General features: G+C 42.0%; 1 protein-coding gene across 1 annotated transcript; it reads left to right on the top strand.

Moving 5' to 3' along the window:
* Positions 1–1,120: 1,120 nt before the first annotated feature.
* prss59 (serine protease 59, putative) lies at positions 1,121–21,469 on the top strand. Its single transcript, XM_080428746.1, has 9 exons — positions 1,121–1,362; positions 1,606–1,787; positions 3,318–3,550; positions 5,094–5,229; positions 8,820–8,934; positions 13,208–13,409; positions 14,138–14,228; positions 14,359–14,561; positions 20,618–21,469. Exons 1-9 carry the CDS (start codon positions 1,159–1,161, stop codon positions 20,725–20,727), a joined length of 1,476 nt encoding a protein of 491 aa, XP_080284872.1. The 5' UTR covers positions 1,121–1,158; the 3' UTR covers positions 20,728–21,469.
* Positions 21,470–22,407: the final 938 nt, after the last annotated feature.

Here is a 22,407-nt window from a genome sequence, read left to right on the forward strand (position 1 = left end):
AACTTTACATAAAAACAAGCCCAAAGTCGCTTATAATGAGCGGACATGGCAACGCTGTCTACGAGTACTTCGTCGGTTTGAGTTGGAGATGTCGCTACCGCCGCCTGTTGGCCACTGGTTCATGTACACCACACACCCCCATATTGATATCTTTATTTGGCCCCTGAGCCCTGACCCCAACTCAAGGCGGACCCTCATTTGAAAATATTCTTTGCCAGGGAGGGGACCCCATAAGAGAAGGTTTGTTTAAATAAAAAAATTGCAAGATCCAAAAATAACAGATCTACAAGCTCACAACCCCCTGGAATCCCCTCCTCAACAAGGATCCCTGGGGGTCCCCGGGCGTCCCCGGGCCCCACTTTGAGAACCAAAGAGTATTAAGGAGACAGGCCGCATTGTTAAAAACCTGTAGTATATACGCGTTGTGTACTAGTGGTGTAAAGTAACTAAGTACATGTAACTAAGTACTGTACTTATTACAATTGTGAGGTTTTGAATTTTTTACTTTCTTCAGTATTTACAAATTTCAGTACTTTTACTTCTACTCCACTACATCTCAGAGGAAAATATTATACTTTTATACTCCACTACACTTACATGAAAACTGTAGTTACTTGCTACTTTGTGGATTTTGAATATTATTACAAAAACAATAACCACTTCAGCCCTCTATATATTTTGGTCATTTGAAAATAGCAGATCTATGCTCATAATGCGTCGCATCGTGATGCATTGTGAGCTTGTAGATCTGCTATTTTCAAGAGATTTTGATATGGTGAAATAGGACATTCTGCACAAATTTACTACTTTTGGTACTATATATGTATATTTTGATGCCGATAGATTTGTACTTTTACTCAAGTCAATTTTGAATTCCGGACTGTCACTTGTAACGGAGTATTTCTACATTACAGTATTGATACTTTTACTTAAGTAAAAAATGTGAGTACTTTTTTCCACCATTGATTAATTCCAGCTTTTAGATATAAATATTCCAACAGATGGCAGCCTCGGGCCGCCTTACTGTAATGGCATCCTACTATACCGCACAGGAAGAAGAAACAGTCACATGATCATAATATGATCATGTGATTCAGTTCCATATGGAACTGAATCACATGCATTTGTTTCCTTTTTGCAGTCAGTATCAGTATCAGTATGTCTCTCACAGGGTGCAGAGCGTTTCTATGCAATTCAACCCTTTTCTTGTTATTTCTCTGTGTTCTCTGCGAGGGCCGCTTCAAAGGCTTTAGGAGATTTGATCAGGTGAAGGTTCTGGGTAGAGGGGCTGACTTTGAGGAGCAATGGTTCACCCAAAAACTGGATCACTTTAATGGTGCAGACAGCCGAGTATGGAAGCAAGTAAGTAAGTGTGTGTGTGTGTGTGTGTGTGTGTGTGTGTGTGTGTGTGTGTGTGTGTGTGTGTGTGTGTGTGTGTGTGTGTGTGTGTGTGTGTGTGTGTGTGTGTGTGTGTGTGTGTGTGTGTGTGTGTGTGTGTGTGTGACTTCCTCACTGTCATGACCTTCAGACCTGTCATGCAGAAAGAATTACCATATGACATAGTATCCTTGAATACTAACCCACATTCTCTCCTTTGCGCCCCAGAGGTACTTTGTAAATGACAAGTTCCACCAGGCGGGTGGTCCGGTGTTTCTAATGATAGGTGGAGAGGGCCCGGCCAACGCGGCGTGGATGGAGAACGGCACCTGGCTCATCTACGCCCAGAAACTAGGAGCTCTGTGTCTGATGCTGGAGCACCGCTTCTATGGAAAGAGTCGTCCCACAGTGTAGGTGTCACAGACACTACCTCTGTGTCCTAAATCAGTGGTTTTCAACCTTTATCATGCCAAGGACCCCTAAATTGATATACATTTTGCCGCGGACCACCATCTGAAAATGTTTTGTGCCAGGGACCCCCAGAAGAGAAGATTTGTGTTAAAGAATGCAAAATTCTTCAAACACTTTGAAGATCTTTCGAAAACTTTCAAAAATAGCAGATCTACAAGCTCGCAGCGCGGCACGAAGTGACGCGCTGTGAGCTTGTATATCTGCTATTTATTTATATCCAACTTATACAATATGGATAAAGGGGTGAAAATGTATTAACACCTTTTGCTGGGGACCCCCTGGAACCCCCTCAAGGACCACTGGTGGTCCCCGGACCACTGGTTGAGAACCACTGTCCTAAATGATAAATGGTGCATTTATAAAGTGCCTTTATCCAAAGTGCTTTATAATGGGCATGAAAATCACGCATTCACACGTACATTTATATACCGATGGCGGAGGAAACCATGCAAGGTACCAATCCGCTCATCGAGAGCAGTTAGGGCTTCAGTGTCTTGCTCAAGGACACTTCGACACTAAGCCAGGAGGAGCCGGGGATCGAACCGGGAACCTTCCGTTTCTCAAGCGGCCACTCTACCCTATGATCCTTGTATACATAAAAGCCAGACCAACCCCATTTTGATTCTTGGGCATTTAGCACATTTCTGCTCTTTTCTTCTGTTAATTCTATTCTGTTGTGTTCTTTACCACAGCACAACATTATTATTTTTTTTACCTTTGTTCTCAGAATAATACTTTTATATTACTCAATTGCTGTGCCAGATCATGGGCTGTGCACCTGTTGATGTATTCTGTAGAAGAGTCAGTAGAAGTAGAATGATGTCTGTCAAATAAGTGGACCTGGTGCACTTGATGTTGGGTTCCTAGTTTGGTGTCCCTTTGATTTGAGCTTCAGTGAAATGCCTGCAGGGCCTCTCAGACCATAATACCAATTTAAAAATTGTGTACAAAGAATAGTCAAGGATGAAAGAATCATAGCATCTTCTCATGGCTGTTAGATCAACAGTCAGCATGTTAAAGAATGAAACGAACAGAAAGAACCAAAATCCAGAGGGCGGTTTCTTCTTGCTGTAGTGTATTTGACCCACATTTGTTGTTGATGTGTCCAGTTCACCACTAGATGGCAGCCTTTCATTCATAGAGCATAATAATTTCTGTGTTAGTTCTCTTATACTGACAAAGCCCAATAATGTTGAAGACACCATGAATAATGGTGTTTACCTCACTTCATGTTTATGTGTCACAGCAGTTTAAAGGACCGGTATTCAAAACTAACTTGCTAGACTAGTATTAGTATAGTATGTCAGCATTATGCTAAACATATTCTGGTAAAACACAGTGGCCAGTAAATACTTTCACTTTGTCCTTCTTATGGTTGTATGTCATCATACTTAGAAAAAAAGACACTTAAATATGCACTTTGGACTAATAAATAAATTAGACTGTTTCTTCCTCCTATATCCATTCAGTGACCTGAGCACAGATAGCCTGCGATTCCTCAGCAGTCGCCAGGCCTTGGCCGACTTGGCTCACTTCCGCACGGTCATGGCAGAGAGTCAGGGGCTGGCCCAGAGGAAGTGGGTGGCATTTGGTGGCTCGTACCCAGGTTCGCTGGCTGCCTGGTTCAGGCTTAAGTACCCTCACCTGGTCCATGCCTCTGTGGCCACCAGCGCACCCGTTCATGCTGCAGTTAACTTCCCAGGTAGGATGAAACGTGTGACACAATATGCAGCCAAAGAGACAGACAGAGGACAGACAGACGGGCTCAAACACAAACCTAGCCATCAGATTTAGAATCAGAAACACATCCAAGCAATTTGCTTTGGTACCGAAGTGTGGTGACAAGTTACCCAACTTCCAACAAAGTTCATGGACATACAGAATTGCTTCAGGTCTTTACAGAACATTACATTCAGACAATACGATAGATGGCAGATGTTGAAGTTTACTGGTTAACATTTGGCCATATGTGGCTCTCTACTCTTATCACTAAAGCACGGTGGGACATAAAGGCCTTACTGAGAAACCTGCTGTTCCAGACATCCAAACCAAAACATAGCTGTGTTGATAATACGTAAAATAATGTTCTTATTTTACATCCAATTTGAGCAATGTGAGACATGCCTTGTTTGATCTGCCTGTCAGACAGACATTATACTTCTTTGGCACTTTGCAAAGATTTAAGAACAATCATTACCCCCATTTTTCAGTTACTTTGTAATTTTCTGCTGCCATATTTGCAGCAGAGTATTATGTAGTATTGCAATCTGTGCTGCTGGATGTGTTTCTAAAGATGAAAGATTCGGGAGGCTTCTCTCTTTCTCTCTCTGTCTCTATCGGTATCAGTGTCTGTGTCTGTGTTGTGTTTGGCTCTGGACCTTGTTTTCTTCAAAGGCAGCACTTGCTTTGAACAGGGACCATTCCTTTTTCCACCCACACACACACGCACGCAAATACACACACACACACACACACACACACACACACACACACACACACACACACACACACACACACACACACACACACACACACACGCACACACAGTAAAATCCTATGAGGGTCCATTTTTACACTAGGAGTTAGATTAACCCTCATGATTTTGCAGTGCACACACTTTGGCTTCATTTACACTGACAAGTCCTACACACACACACACACACACACACACACACACACACACCCCCACACACACACACACACACACACACACACACACACACACACACACACACACACACACACACACACACACACACACACACAACCTAACTGACGTCAGATATCTTTCAGATGTAGCACACAAATGATTATTTCCCAGAACAACACGGCCAGTATTATTACCGGTAAGTGCTTGCTTCTTTCTCACAGACAGGGGGTGGACCTTGTTTTCATAACATTCATTTCTAACACACACTCATAAACCGCAACATTCACTGTTTGGTGGAAAGTAATAATTTCACCCTCACTGAGTTGTTTAAATACACACACACGCACTCAGGTTGAGCTAAATTGGATAATTTACGTACTGTAGCTGACAGAAGACAGAGTCATACTTTTTAAGTGCATGGTTTTAAAACAGTCTAGATTTGTCCTTTCTAAATTAACCCAAGTTTAAGAGTTTTAATTGTGTGTGTTTATTCTTCTTTCTTTGATCCATCTGTATTTATGTCTATGTTTTTTATTGTCCCTCAGTTTCTCTCTCATGTGCTATCAGTCACCCTCTCTGTCCTGTGTTTTGACAGAGTATTTGGAGGTGGTCTGGCGTTCTTTAGCCTCCGAAAATGCAGAGTGTCCCCTACTGGTGAAAAAGGCTTCCAACACCCTTCTGGAACGCCTCAAAGACCTAGAGGCCTGGGACAACATCACCAAAGACTTCAGGTACAGTAATGGCTCCACTAAACCATCCAGTTTTGTTATTAATACTAATGCACTGCAAACTCTGTTCTGCCCCCTGGCTTGAACTATATTTAGCTCCTGAGATAATTTCCATTTACACCTTTTCATTGAGCGATAGTATCCTCCAACTCTCAAATTTAACATTGGTCAAGCTGAAAGAGGCAATCCGTTTGGTAATGATTGCAGATGGTTAACTAGACTCGGCCGAAAAAGTCATTTAAAAACTGTTTGGATTTTCCCTCACAGTAAAATGTCCTCCTTGTCACATTTCTCTGAATTGTGTACCTTAGTTTTATTTAATTAAAACAAAAGTGTAGGCCATAATGAGTCTGCCTGAATAGATTGTTTGATTATAATTTCCCATTTTATGTGAAGGTAAAGATTGTTCCATCATAGCACATTAATGTCCGTTCTCCGGAATGAGGCTACAGAATCAAGAGATCAAGAGACTTCATTTGCCATTTGTTCTAATGCATAGTAAGTCTTTGTGCATAGCTCCCAGAGTCAGCTTTAAAAGAGATACAAGTACCGGTACAGTTAATAAGAGACCAGAAAGCACAATACTAAGTACTATACTGCTAAAACTAAAACTAATACTAATACTATTAAAATACTAAAAAGGAAACATGCACTGTCATCTAAAAAAGCAAACAAATAAATAAAATATGTACTTCATATATTAAAGTTCAGTTCAAGATGCAGTTCAGCTCAAGTTCAAGCCTTCAAATATTGCACTACAGTTACAAAAAAAAACATCAGAGGATAGAGTATAGAATAATATATATATATATGTATGAATCATTAATTTGATCTTGCAAGAGGTCAGCATCAACCACTGCCGGCGCATAGAGACAGAGAGAGAGAAAGAAAGAAAGAGACATCTAGAGTCTTTAAATTGAAGTTTTACGCATACAATATTTGAAAAATTATGTGTTTGTTTTTTAAGGAATATTCAAACTTCTTTTTGTTAACAATTAAGATGGCAGTCCTTCTGGTGTCTAATCTGGTGTTCCCCCAAGTTCTCTTTACCCATTAACATAAACGGCAGCGATGCAGTTGACTCTGGAACAGTGAATAGGGTAGTGTGAACAACAGGAGCCAGATGGGATCAGAACAGCACGGTGTGGGAGTTCGCCTGGGAACAGGTGTTTAAAGGTGAGAGTTGGAGATAGGAGCACTGCGTTGCAGAGGGAGCAGGTAGGCTGTTTGGGGTCCACCATTGAGAGGGGTCCATTTACAGCTTCCCCCTCGGGCCTTTTGGACCCAGTCCATAACATTGGAATGTCTGAACCATTCCAGTCCTCTTGGGAGGCTTGAAATGATCTCTCTCGCTGCGCAAATGTGACAAATGTAACTCATCACATGATCAATTCTTTCATTAATTAGTTCCTGCTCATTTGTCATTTTTCTTTCTTTGCTGAACAAGGTTGCTTGTTTTGTTTCCCACCATATACTTACATTTCTCTGTAGATTGTTTTTTTCTTTTAATGTGGGGTATTTTTGCATAAGTTGCCATCACCACTGTTTTATGGCTTTTCTTTTATGGTATTTTCGGTTGGATTGTTCTGAGTTGTTGTTGTAGTAACGGCATAGTCAGTTTATATGAGGAACTGGGGGAGGGGGGGGGTGTTTAGTGTATTTTATTTGTCTGGTTAGCCAGGGGACTGTTATAGTGGGTGATGTCACAGGCACACAGTGTATCTGTGCTATTTTGACCGTGGTCTGTGAGGACAGTGTTCATGTCTGTCTGAGAACACACAGGAACGTGCAGACATTCCCTCATACAGATATGCACACATCACTTGGTCAAGTGGTGGAACCACACCCACACACACGCACGCACGCACGCACGCACGCACACACACACACACACACACACACACGCACGCACACGCTTCATACACACCAGACCTTTACTCTGTCTGGCTTGGCTACCTTACCACAATACCTCAGAGACACAATGATTGCGTCATGGATCCATCCTGACCTATGTATGCACTACACACACAAACGAAGATTGGGTCATTTCTAAAACTGACCTATAACATCATTTGCAGAGAAGCAAATTAGCAGTAAGAAGATTCCTTATGAAGGAAGTGGCCAGTTACTAATGACCACTGCCCCTTACACACACACACACACACACACACACACACACACACACACACACACACACACACACACACACACACACACACACACACACACACACAGACACACAGACACACAGACACACACACACACACACACACACATTTTGGTCAGTAGGCAAATACAGGCAGACATACAAACTCTGCCACCTTCTGGATGGTCCACCTCCTCCTAATCACTGTCAACTTGACGGATTGCCCTAATCAACACTAAACATGTGTGTGTGTACATGTGCTTGTGTTTTTGTAAATGTACACTCCCCTCTATACATATACAGAGCTGGTTATTGAGTACTGCATGTAAGCACAGAGTGTGGGGATTCAAGAGAGCTACTGTAGGAGAGAACTGTTGAGTGGCGTCCAGCATCAGAGTAATGCCATGTGTTTTCAATTAGCTGTCACCAACTGCACAGTAAAAAAGACCAAAGGTCACAGGCCACATTGTACAAAAACGGAACCCTCCCTTTTTCTCATTCTGTCTTTCCTACCCAGTGAAATCCTGAGTGTTAATGTAACTCAGAGAGTGCACAAATGTAACCAAATGGACCTGTAAGGGTCGATTTTGTTACATTCGTACACTGTCTGAGCTACAGATTGATAAATTAACACACAGGATTTAACTGTGTACCATTTCTCCTCTCTCTTTCTCTTCCTCCGTTGTTACCCCTCTACCTCATCTCTTTTCTCTGCCGTCTTCCTCTCCCTCCCTGGCTCATCTCTTCCTCTCCTCCCGTGTCCTTTGTTCTCTCGTCACTGCGCTCTCTCCTTGACTCCTCGTCTTTCCTCTCCATCTGTGCTTTTTGTCCTTTCTCTACTTACTATGTCTCTCCTCCTCTAATGCTCCTTTTTGCCCTCTACTCCTTCCCTTGTTTCCTTCCCTTCAACCCTTGCCTTCATCTTGTTGTCTGTCCCCCTCCTACTGTATGTGTACTAAGATTCAAGAGGGTTTATTTGTCACTCACAGCAATATTGGTGTGGCATGTTCCGCAGACTGTGCAATTACTGTGATTATTGTGACAATACTTTATTTTTCTTCAATTTAAAAAGAAAAAGTGAAGAATAGCACGGGTAAAGAAGGTCAGATAAGGGTGAAACAACCCCTTACTGTAGCACCGATGGGGACTGTGCAGAATATGGGAGGAGAGTAAGTAGCAATCAAAGGTATACAATACACATAAAACATATATATTCAGTACTGTATGTACACATCGGTGCAAGTACAATATTTCCAAACTCCAATCAGGGCTGTTTACAGACCGAAGGCAGTTTAGTTTTGTCTTGTTTTTTGTCCTTGTTCAATGCTCTGACAGCCTCAGGTGGAAAAGAAACTCTTGCTGAGTCTTGAGCCTTGGGCTTTGAGACACCTCAGGCGCTTTCCCATCCACATCTGTGTTCCTCACTCTGCTCTTTTTCCTCTCCCAGACTGTGCTCCAAGCTGCAGCTCCAGTCAGACATGGACTCAGCCTACCTCCTGGAGACACTGGCCGGCAACTTCATGGATGTGGTCCAATACAACCAAGACAACAGGGAGTTTGAGGTGAGGGAGGTGGAGGAGATGGAGAGAAGGGGTTCAACAAGGCGTATTGCCTTCAGTTGATACATACAGTATACTGTACCTGGCAAGGTTTCGTAAAGTAATCACGGCAACAAAAAACAACTCAGTAATTCATTTATAACAAATAATCCCTCCTGTAGTTCTTAAGAGACATTTAGCAGAATAGTTGTCAGGCAACACAAAGACGCAACACAATTAGTTTGGTGCAGTAATGCTGATGTAATGGGGTCACAGGTGTGTGTTAATAGAGTAATTTACACTGGCTTGAACGTGGCTCAGCCAAGAGCCTATCATAATGAAGTACCGGAACTATCCATTTTATAAGAAACATTCTAATCTACCCAGTCATATTTGCAATAAAGTTGGAAAGGTCTGTTGCACCTACAGGGCACGGTTGACATATTGATGTATTTGTTGTGGAATTTGTTCGGCTTATAAGATCAGCACAAATAAATTCGATTTTTCACATAATGTGACCATGTGCTATGGTTACTATATTGTTCATGAACAAAGACAAAAGACAAATAAACCACAAATGAACCTAGGACTGCTATCTTATCTGCATCTCCTTTCTGCATCACAGCAGAGGAACCATTGGAACTTGTTTTAACAAGCTGTGGCTTACATAGCGCACGTACACAACTACACACAAAAACAACTCAGCATTTCTCAAATACATGGGTGTGATTGAGAAAAACCAGTCCGAGTCTGGGAATAGAGAGAAGTGGGTAAAGGTTATGGGGAGTTGGCCACTAGGTCTGGAGTTCGACATAGTACCACCCAGTATGGGTGGCGAGGACACCGGGAATTATTGAGTTGAGGGGTGGTCGCACACAGCCCAGTTAGTGTGTTGAAACACATAAAACCCACCTTTGTGTTGCAGTGAGAGGTCCCCAGGACTGCAACTCCAAAAGAGGGCTCCCCAAGGGTTTTCCTCTGGCCTGTTTTGATTATCTGAGATGTGGGTGGCCCCTCTTGTAACCCAGTTAGCTTGTGATACAGCAAAGAGGAGACAAAAGGGGCAAGATTCTGCAATAAGATCGTTCCAAGCTCTTTCAGACAGTTTCATATCTGACAACAGGCTGTGTTTTGCTTCGACGCACACAAAAGTTGTTTTTTCTTTGTCCCCATCAGTATCTATCTACCTCCCACTCTCTTCACCTCTTTTCTTTATGGGTGCCCTTGGTCCCCTTTTTCACTATGACACACCCTTCCTCCTCCTCTCTTCTCTTTCCCCATCTCTCTCTCTCTCCCTCTTTCTCTCTCACTCTCTCTTTCTCTATCCCCCTGTTGCCTTGAGGAGACGTGAGTCCGGTTACCAATAAGCTGATGTGAAAAAGCAACAAAAGAGTCTTTGGTCTCTCTGGTTTCCTGTCGCCCCAGGCGACAAGAGACGCTTATAAAGAAACCCAGAGGAGCACTGGGCTACGCAGTCCACAGCGCTAACACACAAACACAGCAAGAAGCTGCCTCCTCTGGGCCAAAGGGCTGAAGTGTAGGGCTCACTACCAAGTTTTAGGTACCACAAAGGAATTTGGATAAGAGGAGTTCAGGATGGAGCTACGTGTAACCCAAGCAGGGAAATCAAAACTTGGGCTTCCACGCTCGAGGTGTTGGCACTGGGGTGCTTTATAAAAATGGGGGGTGGAGAAAATGATGTAAGACTATAGCTTGTGAAAGCAAATACCAACAGTTCCCCAGTTTTACCCAGAAAGGAAGATGCAGTAGAGGAGATACATGGTCCGGCGTTAAGGTTTTTTTCCCCTGCAGGGCAAATACTTGTCAAATCTACTTGCCCCATCTAAATGTCTACTTGCCCTGCCTAGTAGGGGGTACTGTTACCAGTTGTGCGGTGCATATATTTCTGTATCAATATAGGCTACTTCAACAGTAACAAAAATCCATTGCCTGTTGATTGTGTGTAAAACACTACAGAACATGAGTTTCTTGAAAAACTATATTCTGTAGTTTTTCATTGATGTAAAAGTGATTATATACTAAATATTTAAAAATAGGTCATCTTCTATTATATCAATTTTAAAATACAAGATAACACAACTGTGTGTGTGTGTGTGTGTGTGTGTGTGTGTGTGTGTGTGTGTGTGTGTGTGTGTGTGTGTGTGTGTGTGTGTGTGTGTGTGTGTGTGTGTGTGTGTGTGTGTGTGTGTGTGTGTGTGTGTGTGTGTGTGTGTGTGTGTGTGTGTGTGTGTGTGTGTGTGTGAGAGTGAGATTAGGACCACTTCCCCCATTTTATCTTCTACCTTCATATACAGTGATTGGTCTTCACTAATGCACATTATGGCAGTGGCACCATTCCTGTCTAACCACTCAGTGTCTCAGAGAAACCTGGCTGTGGACAGTTCAGAAACCTGCTTACCAGTAACATCAGTAGTCAGGATTAGTAATTTCATAGAAGATTTCAAACTTTGTTTAAATGTATTTATTAACGCAAGAACAATGGCTTCTATTTCAGCATGCTAACTTTCCAGTAAGACAAAGGCTGATGTTTCTGGAAATGGGTGAAGTGATCCTTCAATTGCTGTGTGTGTTTGAACTCCTGTTATTACTGTTTTACTGCAGTAAGTTGAGTTGTATGTAGTGCAACTGACATCATTACGTTTAATAAACATATAACATTTAGCTGAAACTGCAAAATGATAGAACTTACACCTGACTTTTTCTAAAATGTCAAGTTTTACAATTTAAATGGTTGCTTTAGTGCCACCATCAGGACTATTGGCCCATAATGCCAGTTGAGGAAGTTTGGCATAGTACAGATTTTGTTTATTTTGTGGAGGAATATTTCCTGACACTAACTAATTAAATCCAGTCTGAGAAGTGAGAAGTGACTACGCATGTAGATGATGAACTTGCAGGCAGGGAGAGACAATAGACCACGAAGGCAGTCACATGAAATGTTTACTCGCATACTCATTTTGGTCGCATTTTATTCTGGAGCACTGCTTTGGCAGAGAGGTTCAGCCAAGGGAGACAGCAGCAGCCCACAACCGATAAGAGAAATCAAATGAAAAACAAAACGAAACATTGGGCTGAATTAGTCTAGACAGGTTTTACTTGCAGGCTTTACTTGCCATGTGCAATCTGGCAACCATTAATGTTGGACATACTGTAGTAATAGTTCTGGTTCATTTGTAGTTTATAGTGCTTCTGTTTTGCATTCACTTTTTTAAAGTGAGTGGCTAGTCCATTCCCCCAAACGGATGATTTATACTTGGTTGTACAAGGTGCACAACCAAGTGCTGCACGCTGTGAGCTTGTATATCGGCTATTTTTGGTGTGCAACACTGGCTCGCAACAAAACATTCACCCTTTAAGCCTAATACTTCATCCCACAAAAAATTTGCTCATCGGAAATAACATATTTTCAAGTTGCAACAGAGTATAAATTAGGCTTTTAGATTGTATTGTATTTTGTTTTTTTATTGTATTTTCCTCATTGAATAAGAGAGAAGCAACATAGGGAAATCAGAGGAGAGAAGGTTCTGATAGGATCCCATCTTACGTTGGTCCAAGGATAGGGGCCTTAACTACTATGCTATCTCTCGACACAGGAGCACATTCCACATTGACCCAGATCAGCCTCTGCCAGTGCCATTCCTTCTCATACATGCCCAGATAGTTTTGATAAATGTAAACTCAATGTGCTGGTATTGCACAAGACCTGCGCAAAGGGCTGTAAGTAAATATAGAGGAAGTACAGTGAGAATCAAACCTGTGATAAATTTTTCAGCCCCGTAAAATTGTAATGGCATTTGGTTTTGGGGTTAGCCAGAAATGTGTTGAATGCAGGAATATAGAGCTCTGATTCAACATTTTGCACATTATTAGGAGACAAGTGGCTTACTCACTAAGTAGTTCACCGCCACTTGTCAATCATGCTATTCCTGCTCATTCAGGAACAGAATGGTAACAATGATTAAAGCCAGTGTTTCCCAAGCAATGGGTCTGGACCCATTTTTATGGGTTGTGTGTAAAAAAAATCCCCATTGTTTACATTACAAGAAATATTATTAACATAACAAATAAGATTCTTATTAAAAAGTCAAACAATTTTCAAAATAATTTCAGAGATTTTCACCCCAAAAATATATCCATAAATGTAAAAAACATTTAAGAAATAGCAAATCTACAAGCTCTCAACGCGTCGCGTTGTGAACTTGTAGATCAGCTTATTCAACATTTTTTAAAATATTGATCAGCTATTCAACAATTTTTAAAATATGTGCCATTGCAGGGTGTGGTGGGTACCAATATCACCATCAAAGTGCTGTGTGGGGTGATGGCAGATGCCTCACTGGGGGGACCCTACGACCGCTACGTGGCCGTGGCACGCCTCATGATGGACACCTTCTCAATGAAGTGCCTTGACGCCGACTACGACAACTACCTTAGAGACATGACCAACACGTCCTGGGATGGACCCGGTGCAGGGGGAGGTAGGTGTTTATGAGGCGGTGGGCTGCATATGTTTATCACATATTTTGAGTCATTTAATTTAGCGCTCGGGTAGCTCAGTCGGTAGAGCGCTCACCTTTGAATCACAAGGTTATGGATTTGATCTTGACATGGATAAGTAAGACGTGTGGTATACTGTCTGGGAGCAAAAGGTAGTTGTGGCGCTCCACCTGGCGTAGCGCCTTGTAAAGGAGATAGGCGCCCTCTTTCTCGGCTGATGCCAACTGTACTTACTTAATTGTGTGCTTATCATTTCAGGCTACTTTTGTACAATTACTGTTCCTTCACGTTTCAATTTAATGTTCTTTATGTTTTTACTGTGGAAAGGGCCTATTTTAAGACGGAAAAGTCTATTTTACATTTTGTGCCCCTGCCCTGAGCTATTACAGTTCCAGCGTTCGTTTCCTCTGTTGTTGGTGGCTTAATATGTTAGTGGGGATCACTGGGAGAGGAAGTGGTCTCTTAAAAAGCTGCAGGGGGGGCTGTATTGCGGCTGTATTAACTGTCCTCCTCCCCTCCCTCCTTGGAGTATTTGGTTTCACTCTCAAATACTTTTCTTGGGAAAAACCCTATTTTAGACTCATTGTTAGCTTTTGTTGTGTTGTCTTGGAATTTAATGTTCCAAGTTAAGTGCTTGGCTTGTTTTAGGTGGCATAACGTATGTAAATATGCTGAGCATGGGAAATATGTGTGCGTGTGTGTGTTTCAGGGAGACAGTGGGTCTACCAAACCTGCACCGAGTTTGGTTTCTACCAGAGCACGGATTCACCGAACCAGCCCTTTGATGGCTTTCCTCTGCTGTGAGTATACTGTGCCTACGTGTGTATGTATCATCATGTGATGATGATATATTCATAGAAAAACACAGCACTAACAGCACTTTCCATGTCATCTTTACTATGTGTTAGTGATTATCCTGTTTATGTCCAGGTACCACATCAAGCAGTGTGCAGACTTGTACAATGTGAGTGCTGAGACACTGGCAGAGGCGGTGGCCCAGACCAACGAGTACTATGGCGGCTACAACATCCACGCCGCCAGGATAGTCTTCCCCAACGGCTCTATCGACCCCTGGCACGCCCTGGGCATCACCCGCGACATCACTCCTGATCTCCCCGCGGTCTTCATTAAAGGTAGTAGCAGATAACAGCAATATTTTCGAGAATCGTTCAAATGGTGATACAAGCGTGACATTTGGTACAAATCATCTTTGGAGATCACTCTTAGATTTAAGAAACCGGGCCACTCGTAAATCAAAGATTGCATTTATTTCAAGATGGATGCCAAAATTAGACTGATTTTGTATTTCAGCATTGTGAGGCCAATCACCAAATAACACTGCCATAGTATGTTTAAGTTATGTTAAAAGATTTCAAAAACACGCCATACAACTGTGCTCACAGGCAACTCAAACCAAAAAGAAATCTCATGACTAACTCTGTGACTCCTGCCACCTGCATGTCGTCTCTCACCTTCCTCTTCTCCTCTTACTTGGCAGCTACATCTTCAGCATCATTCTCCCAATTACCCCTCATCCCTCCTTTTCACATACTGGCCCTCATTTATCAACGGAGCGTAAAAACAGGCTTATATTTTTCCATATATTCAGCCGTACACCAACGTCGAAGTCACATTTATCAAAGGATCCTACACCGCCAATCCTAGCGTACATTAGGTCGGAGCTTTGATATATCTCACGTCTGAAAACGAGCGTCATTTAAATAACACGCCCTTAAATATTCTCAAAACGCCCCGATTTTACGACATGAAGAACCATAATACGACCAAACACATCATGAAAAGCCAGAGTTTCCCCCGCCACACACGCTTTTCTCTCTCTCTCACTCACTCACTCACTCACTCACTCTCACACACACACACACACACACACTCGCCCGCCCAACTCGTAGCGGTACAATCTTTGTCACGTAGGCAGGCTTGTAGCCTACATGAATGACATATTCATCATCGCCATGAATGGAATACGTTTGTATATTAATTTATTTAACCCATACCGAGCAGTGCGCGTTCGAGTTACACTAAAATAAAGGCTATTCCCATTTCCCAGTGAGACTCGGACGGGCGAGTCCCGTCCCGCATTAATGAGAGATAGCCTGGAGAGAACATTAATGGATGAAGGCTGGTGTGTGTTGGACCGTGGGTTAAATGTCTTATCTCCCGGTGGCCATGTAAATATAACAGCAGCGCCGTTGCGCCGGTCTAAACTCCCGAAAATAGCAGATCCACACTTGTGAGCTTGTAGATCTGCTATTTTCAATGCAGCCAGATCTGCAATCTTATCTGAATGACTGTTAAAGCAGTTTGTTTAAATTACTTTATAAAATGCTATATTTTCATAGGGATTATTTATTAGTGTAGATATACATTTTGGAGTGGATTATGTGTCCAGATGCCTGTCAGACAGTCAGACAATGCTGCTCCGCAGGTCTAGAACGGAATAAACGGGCATAAATCGACCAGACAGAGATCTCAGCGTACGGTAGGCTGAAACCAACGTCAGGATATATTGATAAATGCCGAAAGTTGCGGTGATCTCGCCGTACGCCCATTATTTGGTCTGCACCGCGTTGATAAATGAGGGCCCCTGTATCCAAACCTCGACTCTCTTGCTTTATCCCCAAACCTTCTAACCTGGGCTGATCCTCTTAATTTAGTCGTTTCTGATGATGTCCTTCCTTTTCACTCCTAACTCATAGCATCCTCAAAACATTTTCATCTCTATCCTTTATCACCTTAACCTTTTGCACATCATTCCCATTCCCATTTCAGTGCTTCTGTCTAGCCAATCGGTACAGTTCCTTTTCTCCCTCCTTGGTGCCCAACCTCTGATACAATTTCTCATACTATTTTCCTTAGCCCTCGGCACCTCTCTCTTCGCCTTACTCCTCATCTCCTTGTACTCCTGCCTACTTTCTTCATATCTTTGGCTGCCTTTCTTATCTCCTCCCTGAGAGCCACACAGCATTGTTCTTTCTTCATGTTCCATCATTACTTGATATTACTCTAACGAAAAAACATCACATGGATGCACCTGGGACGTATCATCAGTGTTGTAGCCTGGGGTCATAGGATGTTTCGGGTCTCGCAACATACACCCTCGCCCAGGTGACCCAGCCAGGGTTGATCAAGCCCCGACTTACGTCCCAGGTAGCTACCCACGGTCAGTCCTAAGTAGGGAAAGACAGGGCCACTCAATACGCTTGTCCGAAACTACTCTGCCAGGAATGGGGGAGAGCGGAGGCTCTGTGGATGGCCTCCTGGCCGGGCTCCTCCTCCGTCTCACCAGGTCCAGGACCTGAGCGTTGCACCAGACTCCCCCGCTCCAAACATTTCATTCTGGTGTGATGGTGTCTTGGCCCGTGGTGGTACTGCAGGCTCCCTTTGCGTCTTGCTTGAATGGTCCTCCTAAAGGCCTCACCGTGGATTTGTTGGGCTTCTTCCTCACGGAAGACACAGACTGGGGCGCCAACCCAAACTGCTCCCGGATGCCTACAATTATTATTATTATTTTTTCCAAATATCATGCAAATTGGTACACATTATCTCTATAGTCAAGTGATGAAGACGGTTCCGTCCGATTTGTCATATTCCATCCTGAACATTGCTGGCCCACAATAACCTACCTGACCTGGCAGAGACCTGTGCTCGAAGGAGCACTTTTTCTAGTTCTCTCTGTCTTCACACCTAACATCGGCACTTACCACAGGACTCAAGCCGCGCTACTCATACGCTGAGTTGACGGTGCCCAGATCGAACCCATGACCTTGTGGTCCAAAGGCAGGAGCTCTACCAACTGAGCTACCCGAACACAAATGCTCATGCTCATCACTCCCCATTTCTCCTCTTGTCCACCCCATGGTAGAACATAGATATATCTATTATGGTGGAATGTTTCCTAAAATGTGCAAGAAATATAGATATGACTTGTTGATTTGGCGGCCATCTTGAAAAAAATACCGCCATATTGGATTTTTTGATGGCCCAGTTTCTAAAGTTAAAGAGTTGACGCAGAAGAATATTCATGTTATACAATACATATTTCTTAAAACAAGGCCCAAAAAAAAATGTTTTCCTGTAAATAACCAGGCACATCCCCATGTGAACTTAATGGGCACAGCAACAGAGAATAACAGGATCTCCTGCAATGCATTCCCCAGAACCCATGTTCTCACCAGTAAATCTTAATGCAGGAAGTACAGTACAAACAAGCAACACTACTCACTTGGTGAGGAGAAATAACCAGCCATCTCTTCTCCTACTCCTCATGCGAAACATGTTCCTCTATATTACACTCCTTCAGGGGATATGCTGCTCAGGGACCCCTCCTGAAATCTTGGTCCTTCTCAGGAAGAACCAAATAGTTACATTTGGCTTTACTCATTTCACAAGTCACTGCACAAGCTCTAAAGACACTTAACTTAAGGAAAGTAACTGGGGGTTGAAATACATCATGCCAAATATGCCCCCCCCCCCACAGCCCAGACACCACATCTTGACACTCCCCCCTGCACAAGGTCTGAGTAAAGCTCAGTTTTGTTTGTGCAAGGGTGCACTTAAAGTTGTTAAACCAAATCCGCAGGCAAAAATGCAAAAGAAGAAAGGAGGAAAAGCACAGCCTGAAATGAAAGAATCCAAGGCACCTGTATCACGCAAGATTTTAACAGAATCCTTTTCTCCCCCTACAAGTTATAAATAGCCTTCTCTTTTAAATGGAGAATTTTCTTCATTGACGAGATGAGTTTGTTCACAACCTTTTGGCTACCAAACACAGGGTTTGGTAATGGGTCTGGACAGAATCACTCATCTTCCAGTACAGCAGCATTGGGCACTCTGCAAACTTTAATGTACTGTAGGTGGCAATATGAACCTGAAAGGAATCTGTTCAAGAAACATTATTTTAAATCTTCTGTGGACTCACTGCTTGCAGTCAAACATCGATTAAAATGACAATTCACACAAGCAAATTCCACATCTGCTTATCCCTCTCCAAGATATTCAGGATACAGGAGCTAACCCATAATCTCTTAACACTGCCAATTTATCCTTTGATTAATGTTGACAGTCTGCATGACTAGGGGCTGAATAGGCTTCCTGGGCCTCCCCAGTTATTACACACTGCAGCAGAAAGCTACACATTGTGAACCAGGATCATCTGCAAGGCTTTTAGGCGTTTACCCACTGCAATCAAGGGCAGTCTATTTTGCTGCAGCTCTATTCTCATATGTTACACTTGTTGCTTCCCCTCTCCACCATCATACGCAACTTAATTTTGTATAATCATTAATTATTTTTTAAATGATAAAACTGACCCAGAACAGTTGACAAAAGGCTTGTTGACCTCTGCTTCCCTTAGAACAGGAATTTTCAACTGATTATGAACCAGGGACCATCACCCTGACTAACATGGGGACCATTGTTGTGCTTATTGGAGATACTTACAGGGGACCACTTACCCTTCTTGAGATTCTAATTCTTTCTGAGGGTTTCTGACTTCCCAGTAACTGACCATTTCGCTTTTACTGCAAGTCCTTTTTGCCACCATGAAGCCAATCTGGCCACTCCCAACAGTGTTGTTTTTGTCCTGTCTATTTATAACAATATTACAGGAATACGGCTGCACGGAATGAGATGATTAATTCCCAAGTTGACCTGATTAAATATGTAGAGTAACTGGGTCATGGTTAGAGGTCAACACTTTTTCTGTCATAAATAGTCAAATTGACTTTAAACTAAGAATAAAATATTATTTATTTCTGAGCTATACTCCAAATCCATTGACTGTTTTGGTAGATTTCAAAGTTTTAGGGGTTTGTGGCCCCCTCCCAACAATCGCCAGCCCCAGCCTTGATTGGGAATGATTATCAGGAAAGATTAGTGTGTAGTGTGTAGTTATTTTTAAAACTGGACTTTCATTTCATTTTATTAATTCATTCTTACATGTTAATTATATGTATGACCTTTGCATTTTCTTGTCTTTATTTTTATTTTCTGTCTTTATATTAATTTCTTTGATGCACTACTCAGCTGCTCAATCTTAATGGAATCCTGTAGCGTATGATGAGCCGTAATATAAAAATCATGTTGTGTGTGCACGTTTAAGATAATCTTATAAGAGAATCTTATACAATTATCCCGTAGTGTGTGATGCAACCAGATTTCCAAATCGTTGAATTTTGAACTCCTGTAGTCTGAGTCCAACTTCTGTTTTTTATTTTCAACTATAACTCAAACAGTTATGCCTGAATTATAGTTCTCGCACCACAGTGTTGTGCTACATAATTAGCTGATCTACAGTACAAGCTCACAATGCCTTTCAATGCGACACACTGCGATCTTGTAGTTCTGCTAATTCTTTTTTTTATTTATTTTTTATTGAAAAGTTTAGCCTCTAATGCAGCCCCTGCAACGTTTTTCAGGCCAAGGACCCCTTTGGTGAAATAGAGACAAAGCAGGGACCCCCACTATGTATAATATTGTATTCAATTGTGTTCCATATTAAACATATTTTTTTCTTTTTAAGAAAGCCTTCCATGCAACTTGATAAGATGCTTTCAAAGCAAGCTCACCATATTTAGATGATTGTCTCATCAATCATTGACGTTTGAGAGAGACTCCTTGGAAGTATTCCACAGGTTTTTCTTTTAAGTGACTAGGGTTGTCTCCAAGTAATGCTGCAGCAGCTTTGATGGCTTGATAGATTTGTTTCACAGCACTTGTTTTTTGTTTGTTCACAAATTATCTTTGCTAATATGATGTTGGATTCATGTATATATATAACGTTTTGGGAAAAAAATAATTACCCTAAACAACGTTCCTATCACACAGAAATCTGGCAGCTCCCCTCTGAGGACCCCCTAGGGGTCCCCCGTTGAAGACCCCTGTTGATGTAATTGACATACCCAAAATAGGGATGCCAAGTTGAAAGTGGTTAAATATATATATACACAGCACATGTTTAGTATTATACCCAAATAGGGAGTCATTATGGTCTTTCATTTAGCAACATGACCTTGAGTGGATCAATGCCTCAAAAAGACAGAGCTCGCCCAGTGTTCTGGTTTGGTAATACAAGCTGTATAAGAACACTAGTAGTTTGCACCGCATAGCCATGTTTTATACCTCCGTTATCCACTTTCCCTCCCATTCCTCCATCTCTCTTATGATCCAGGGACAGCCCATTGTGCCAACATGTACCCTGAAAGAAGCCAGGACCTTCCCCAGCTTACCATGGCACGGGACCACATCTTCATTCTCCTTCAGCGATGGTTGAAACAATGACCTCTGATTAGACTAGCCAATCACTAGAGAGAAAATTGATCACTTTGATGTTTAATCACTGATGCTGGAATCAGGCTTCTGCTTTTGTGTAAGCACGGCAAGGATTGTTGTTTTGCCTAGAAAAGGCTCTAAAAGCGCTAATGTTCAGGTACTTTTTGTACTGTATGTGAGGCTATCTGTTTTGTACTGATGGATTAAAGAGATGTTTTTTTTTGTTTTTTTAATCATTCAGATTGAAACTTAGCAAGGCCCTAGATTTGATTTCTCTTTTTGAATGTCCCGACTTTAACATTAAGCTGTTCTGGGAATGCCCAATAACTACCCAGCACATACATAGTGGGAACTCACTATCAATAATTAAATAAGGTGAGTACTTCAAAATGTATTTTATGAATACAGATAAACTGATCCTAGGTCATTTTTGTTGTAATGTATTACATAATGTGATGTTGGCTTTTAACAAAAGGAAATGCTGGTCGCTGCTCATGGACTTATGTAGAACTTTGTGAACTGCAATGTTTTACCAATATTGTGTTTTGGATCATTAATACAATACTGCTGCTCTGTATCCTATGGTATTAACAAATCACATCTACATGTTATGGTTGGTTATCCAACAGCACATGGCTGTGTAATGTCTATTATATTTTACTGTCAGTGTCAAACTTCCCAAAAGAAAAAAAATTAATTTCTCACACTGTCGCATTAAATTGTTGCACAGACATGATGCAGCACAAGTTTGGTCACTTTCACTTGTAGGTCTCTTGTGAAATGTTCTGTGTCTTAAGCTGTATCACCATGACTAAGACATTAGACACAAAGACCATTCAGAATATTGGGTAATGTTAAAAAAAAGAAAAAGCTCTATTTGAGCCAGATACATGTAGTACTTTCATAGCATTCTCGTCTGCCATAGAAGGAAAAAAAAGGAAGCCCCTTAGGGCATGATCCCAATACACAGCTGTGTGGGTTGTGTTCATTCAATTCCTCAGTAAACCTCTCAATACACACACACACACACACTGTTTATTTTCACAACAATCTACTCTGCACCCCAGCTGGACTTCTAAGACCCTGCTCAAGCAAAGCACACGCACACGCACATACAGTACACAGTACACCCATCCAAAATTCCTGCCCAGAATTTGTATTTTGTATTTCCTTTGTTCGGTTAATGTGTGTTTTGTGCTGTGTGCACAACTGCATGATCCCTGATCCCTGCCTAAAGGGAGGACTCACTCCATTCTAATGGCGCTGTAGCCTACACTCATGTAGTCCTCAGTAAAAGACGTGTTTTGGGGTTATTCTAGTTGTAGCCCACTGCCCCAGTAATGGGGTTTCAGGTGGAAACTGAACAGATTACTGATTTACTTCTGATAAATAAATGGGCACTTTTAAGCTGGTGTTGCTCATGGTGTACTTTTCATAACCTAAAAGTGCTTTGGGAATTTAGCCTGTAGTGTATATATAGACTTAATCATTTGCATTGCATATTTGAGATACTGCAGGGCAGGCAAGCAAACAAACAGTCTCCTGAGGAGGATGTCATTTCCTGCTGTACACACAACCAGTGGTGGGAAGAGTACTCAAATGTTTTACTTAAGTAAAAGTATCAATACTGCAATGTAGAAATGCTTGTTTTTTCAAAAGTATAAAATGTATTAAAATCTTTTGAAAATA

Source organism: Gymnoscopelus braueri (assembly GCF_963280865.1).
Source record: "Gymnoscopelus braueri genome assembly, chromosome: 5".
NCBI classification, from domain to species: domain Eukaryota; kingdom Metazoa; phylum Chordata; class Actinopteri; order Myctophiformes; family Myctophidae; genus Gymnoscopelus; species Gymnoscopelus braueri.